A 6,000-nucleotide genomic window follows, 5' to 3' on the forward strand; every position below is an offset into this window, starting at 1 on the left:
GCCCTTCTTTCTCTGCCTCGCAGACGGAGTCGCCGGCTTGACTTACCCCAGTGACTCCCGGCCATGTCTTCTCACAGCGGGCGGAGAGGCCGGGAGCGGCCGGATCCCGCAGCGGCGGGGAGGAAGATCTGCCCGTCTACCTGGCGCGCCCGGGCACCGCCGACCAAGTGCCCCGCCAGAAGTATGGCGGGATGTTCTGCAACGTGGAGGGCGCCTTCGAGAGCAAAACGTTGGACTTCGTGGCGCTCAGCGTGGGGCAGCGCGGAGCCCGCCGCGCCCCATCTCGGGACCACCAGGAGCCCCAGCAACAGCACTCTCCGGCGGAGGCAACCCCGAAGGAGCCCCCGGCCGGCGGCGTGGAAATCCGGCCCCCCTCAGGCAAACAGCGCCTGCAAAACCTTGGCCACGAGGATTACAAGGTCAGAGAAGGGGCGGAGGAGGGGAGTCTCCCCCCGGCGAGGGATGGAGGAGGAGGAGGATGGGTGGCTTTGCGAGCATGGCTGAAGGGGGGGGGGTGTTAAAAGACGCCCCCTTACTCCAGATGCACGGGTGTGGAGGGGGATGCTCGGACCGTTTGTCGGAGAGTCAATCCCGCCCTCCCCGGGGGTGATGTGCACTAGACGGGAGCGCGGGAAGGGTAGGGCAGCTGCCAGGCTCCCGCGGTGCGCCCTCTTGTGGCTCCTACCCGGCGCCCTCTTGTGGTGACCCGAGTATAAGCCGAGGTCGGGTTTTTCAGCCCATTTTTGGGGCTGAAAAACTCGGCTTATACTCGAGTATATACGGTAAATGGCTGCAGGAAACCAGACTGGAGACCTTTGAAGGAAATTCTGCTGGCTGACTTCCCTATTCTTGAGCAGAACAGACAGAAAAGGGGTAGACTCAGTAATGGGCAGCCAAAAGTTTTACTACCACACTGTGGGTGTGGCTTATTTTGTGGATGTGGCTTAATGGTCATGTGACTGGGGAGGAGTGGCTTAAGTCCTCGACTTTACAACCTTACCAGTATCAGTCACTGGGGTGACCAATTGCTCCGTGTTTCCCGCGCACTCCTTCCTGGGTCATCGCCCTGCCTCAGGTTGGGTAGCTAGGCGAACGGGTGCTGCCAAAAGCATAAATGCTGCCAGCGTCGCTTCCACGCGGGAGGTGGCTGCGTGGCGCTGGAGGGAAGCTGGGCAGGAGAGAGGGAAACTCGTCCAAGGCCAGGAAGGAGGAAAGAGGAAAAAAGCAAGGAGCATATACACAGTAGCAGCAGCAGCAGCACCAGGGAGAAAAAGGAGAGCCGAACCAAGACCAGTAATCCAGGAAGTGACCCCCACCAATCAGCTGGAGCTATGCACACATTTTCATGTCCGCTGGTGGTACTGTGTTCCACCCCGTCCTGCCTACTGCCCACGCCTGGGTAGACTGCAGCAACACTGTTCAGCAAAAGTGCAGTGCATTTGAAGCAGAAGAGCTGAAGGGGGCCCCTCTGAATTTGAAAAGGGAATGGAGAGAGGACCTGTTCTGTCGGGCTCTCTGGTAGACTCCTCCCACAAATTCACAGGTACAAATTTCAGACACACACACATTTGAAAAGTCAAAACAGTGTTCTTTATAATGAAAATTCACTTAACCTAAGCCCTCTTTTGGTATAGCAAAGAGCACTCGTCTCCAAACAAACTGGTAATTTGTACAAGTCCCTTATCAGTCCTGTGATACTTAGCTTGCAGCTGTGAGGCAATTCACAGTCCTTCTTTCACAAAGTGAAACACACTTTACCCTGGTTTAGTTTCAAAGCAGGGATAAATCAGCACACAAAAGGTCAAAGTCAGTAAAGCAGTCAAGAAACACAACGATCAGATAATCCTCCACAATGGCCAAACCCACAGGCTGCTATTTATAGCAGCATCATTGATCACCACAGCCACACCCAACCACAGGTGGCCTCATTTTCTTTGATAATAATCTCTCAGTTGTTGTTGCCTATGCATCGCTCTCCGCATGCATGGCTGTATCATTAACTCTTGTTCTGAATCCAAGGAGGAGCTAGATAATTGATCTCCTTCTGAGCTGTCTGCCACACTCTCCTCCCTGTCACTCATGTCTTCTTGGTCAGGGGAGCCTTCATCAGCAGATTCCACCGGGGGAAAAACAGGCCTGCAGCATGTGGATGTCTCCCCCACATCCACAGTCCTTGGGGCAGGAGCTGGGCCAGAGCTAACCACAACAGGACCTATTCAGATGATTAAATCATTGAAATTTTCTCTCCCAAACAAGTGTTATGTTCAGGTTTAATATTTTTATTTTTCATTCCTTTTAAATGGTTGGTTGAATATGCATGATTAAATCTTGCATATATTTGTCCTTTTAGTGATTTTTTGAGTCTTTGGAGAGGGGCGGCATAGAAATCCAATAAATAAATAAAGTTTTGTCTTACTAACACTTCTAGGTAATGATAGAGCTATGGCATACAATCATATAGTAATTCTTTTTTTTTTTTAAACAGATCTTGTGGAATTAAACCTTGGAAGTCCTAAGAAAGTTGGTCCTCTTATGGCTGTGGACCTAAAGCACAATATCTTATTAAATTTTCATTGCCATGGCCCTCCCATTCGATTTTTCACAGTTTTTAGCAGTCAGCTGCATTATATTGCCAATGAACTGAATCGTATCGTTGGTGGGAAGAACACTGTGATTGCCATAACTATTTGGTCTCACCTTAGCACTTTTCCTATAGAAGTGTACATCAGGAGATTGAGAAATATTCGCAGGGCAGTTGTTCGGCTATTGGACCGGAGCCCAAAAACTTATATAGTTATCAAAACAGCCAATGTTCAAGAACTTGGCCCAGAAGTTAGCCTTTTCAACAGTGACTGGTATTCCTATCAGCTTGACACAATAATGAGGAAGATGTTCTCAGGTATTGGGGTGCACTTTGTGGATGCTTGGGAGATGTCACTGGCTCACCATTTGCCACATAAATTACATCCAGAAGATATTATTGTCAAAAATCAGTTGGATGTTTTCTTGTCTTTTATATGTCCACTAACGCAATACGGTTTCTTAACTGACCTACATAATCAAATGTGGTCTCTATTTGCATAATTCAGTATTTGCACTAGTAAGTGAAGCACTGCTGATTTTTTTGTGGTCATAACTTGCATCAAATTAAGCCAACTTGCACAAAAGCATGCACATTTATATTTATTGGTGGCAGGGAGATTTCTGTATGTACAGTAGATTACATTTCCACATACCCAACCCTATCCTTTTATGATGCATGTATTGTTGTATTCAGATTCTACACCTCACTTATATAAAATATTTTTTTACTAGGGGTAAGCACACTTCAGACCTTATCAAGAAAAAGTGCTTTGGAACTTAGGTAAACACTGAGCCATTTTTGTATTCATTCAAACAGAAAAATCCAGAATCTGGAAAAATACAGAAGGGAATATTCTTCTCTTTTTTTCTATTGGCACCAGCTTCTTATTTTTTTTTCTTTGTTTGCCAAACATGTACAAGATAGCAGGTATAAGTATAAACATAAGCATAAGCAAAGTAAGTACAGATAAATGATAATAGAACAGTAAGTTTGATTACTAAAGAGTAATAGCTGGAAGAAGCACAAAAAATAATAGGCAAGTTTTCGGAAGAATTTTGGTAAGAAAATTGACTTCAACCCATTTCTCAGAGGTTGTAAGGAGCATGCATAAGGGCACAAGCGTGCCTACCATCCCTCTCCTAATTTCTCCATGTATTCGTAACCATCTCATGTACCCATAACCATGTTTATACATCTTATGTATTCATAATCATGTTTATCCTTTGTAATCATATATGCTTGACAAAACAAACAAACATACAGATAAACAGATGCAATTAAGGCAAACAGGCAAACATTACAATTATTTTTCATCACTGTTTTAACTCTGAATAGTCTCTATACAAGACAATCGATAAAGGAGAACTACCTGTATTAAAATCACAATAAATTATGAGAAGTGATAGTAGTATTAAAAAATTAATAAACACTGCATTATTTTGTGCAATACTTTTGCCTTTAAAGTTACCTTTAATTCTTGACATAAGCTATTACATGCTTCCTTGGAGGGTGGGAATGATTGACCATTGTTTTTGTGTAAGATTTCATAAGTAGAAACCTTATCAGCCAAAAAGGAACAATCATATTTGACCGATGCTATGTTGCATTGCTCTTGATCCTATTCTCATGCCAAAAAGTAAGTAAGCTTCTCCAAAGTCTAGGAATTAATCTCTTCTGTCCACAAAAGTATCAAATTAAAAGAAAAGGAATAGAATTAAATATTTTTTATCTTAAATACTCTAAAAATTCCATATATGTAATTCATAATTGTTTATTTTCAAGTCAGAGGTACTTAGAAGATCCTCATCGGACTAAAGCTTGCATATTACAATGTTAAAGGTAGTTCAATTTACAACTATTCATTTAATGAACGTCTGAAGTTACAGTGGCACTGAAAAAGCTCATCTCTTTTCATCCCTCTTTGTAAAAGTCATTTTTCATGGTACTTCTTGAAATTCTGCTGTATCTGCAGTGTTGGCAGATTATAGTAATGCAAGGGCATTTCTCCTACATCAGATAAGAAACAGACTTCCCCATCTGTCCCCCAGGTAACTGGACCAGGTTTGAAGGTGATATTACTTCCTGTTTGGTGGCCATGTATGTCTGCATGAAGAATACTCATGTTAAAAATAATGGAAGTGACTGAAGTAAGATTGTAGGCTTTCTCATCTGTTACTTTGCAAAATTGAGATCTATGTGTCAAAATTGAGAATTGAAAGTTTCTAAGATTCATTGTTGCATGATAACAGTTTTAAAAATACACTTCTCAAATGTGAATGTCTGCAATGTTTGATATATGGAAACATTTAATATTTTATCAGTAATAACACAAAAAATCTGAGTTCATAACCGTTGTGATTATTACTAGTAACATGCAGAAGTCAATTTAAATTTCCTGTAAACAATGTACCTTATGAGCTAACAATTAGCTATCTGAGGACTTTACAGCAATTGTTAATGGCACATTTGTGTAAAACATTTTATCAATCAAAATATGTATTATTTTTAATATATTAAATAACTATTACATTTTTATTTAACCTGTCCCATGCTTTTTTCTCTTATTGCCACACACTGCACTGAGATAACATAGGACACAAATGACAATTAGCCAATGATCACTTGTCATTACAGAAGTAAGCAGGACAGTGAAAAGGATGTTGGTCTTACCTGATATGCCTTCTTCTCATGGAGTGGAGATAGCATCTAGGAATGGGTTGACTTCATCTTCTTGCTGATTGGACTGAGTCTGTCAGAGCTGTTAGGACACTTCTCTGTCGCTAGGACTTCAAAGTTTTCGATGAAGGCAAAGTGATAGACTCAACGTGTCTTCTTGTAAAGTCTATTGCTCACGGATCGATGATGATGAGGTCTTCAGGATGTGGCTAGATGCTATCGCCACCCCCTGAGAAGAGGAATATCAGGAAAGACTAATCCTTTCTCCATGGTGGTGCAGATAGCATCCAGGAATGGGACATACCAAAGCTGTCTTACCCTCATGGGTGGGCTGCAATCTGGTCCGAAGTCCCCAGTTCCAGGAGAACAGCCTTCAGCACCTGTAATCCAAAAGCTGCCTGGGCCAAGACGAAGCTGGACAACTTATAGTTCTTGATGAAGAGGGAGAGAGAAGACCAAGTAGCCACTCAACATACTTCTAGAGAGGCCTGCGTTGCCCAAGCTGCAGTAGTGGCTGCATTCCTGTTGGAATGTGCGGTGATGCACCCAGGAGCTGGAATACCCGTATGCTTTAGCGATGCATGCCTGTAGTGATAGGGACATTTTCCTTTCTTAGCTTGGACTACTTTTGATTCCAGTTGCATTCTTCTTCAGCACCTTTTCACCTTTTTATTAGGTAATCCTTCACTTGGCTACTGGGGATGAGCTGCTTAGCTGGCGTGCCAATGAGAACCATCACC

At 43.3% G+C, this 6,000-nt stretch overlaps 1 protein-coding gene across 3 annotated transcripts in view; it reads left to right on the forward strand.

The window, feature by feature from the left end:
- Positions 1–5,124, forward strand: part of LOC139166486 (NXPE family member 3-like) — a 40,064-nt gene extending 34,940 nt beyond the window's left edge. For all 3 annotated transcript variants that reach the window (XM_070750085.1, XM_070750086.1, XM_070750087.1), the window contains exon 6: positions 2,486–5,124. In XM_070750085.1, the coding sequence (XP_070606186.1) occupies positions 2,486–3,084 (599 nt within the window). In that variant the 3' untranslated portion in view covers positions 3,085–5,124. The remainder of the gene's footprint in view (positions 1–2,485) is intronic.
- The last annotated feature ends 876 nt before the right edge of the window (positions 5,125–6,000 follow it).

Source organism: Erythrolamprus reginae, chromosome 4 (assembly GCF_031021105.1).
Source record: "Erythrolamprus reginae isolate rEryReg1 chromosome 4, rEryReg1.hap1, whole genome shotgun sequence".
Classification (NCBI taxonomy): Eukaryota; Metazoa; Chordata; class Lepidosauria; order Squamata; family Dipsadidae; genus Erythrolamprus; species Erythrolamprus reginae.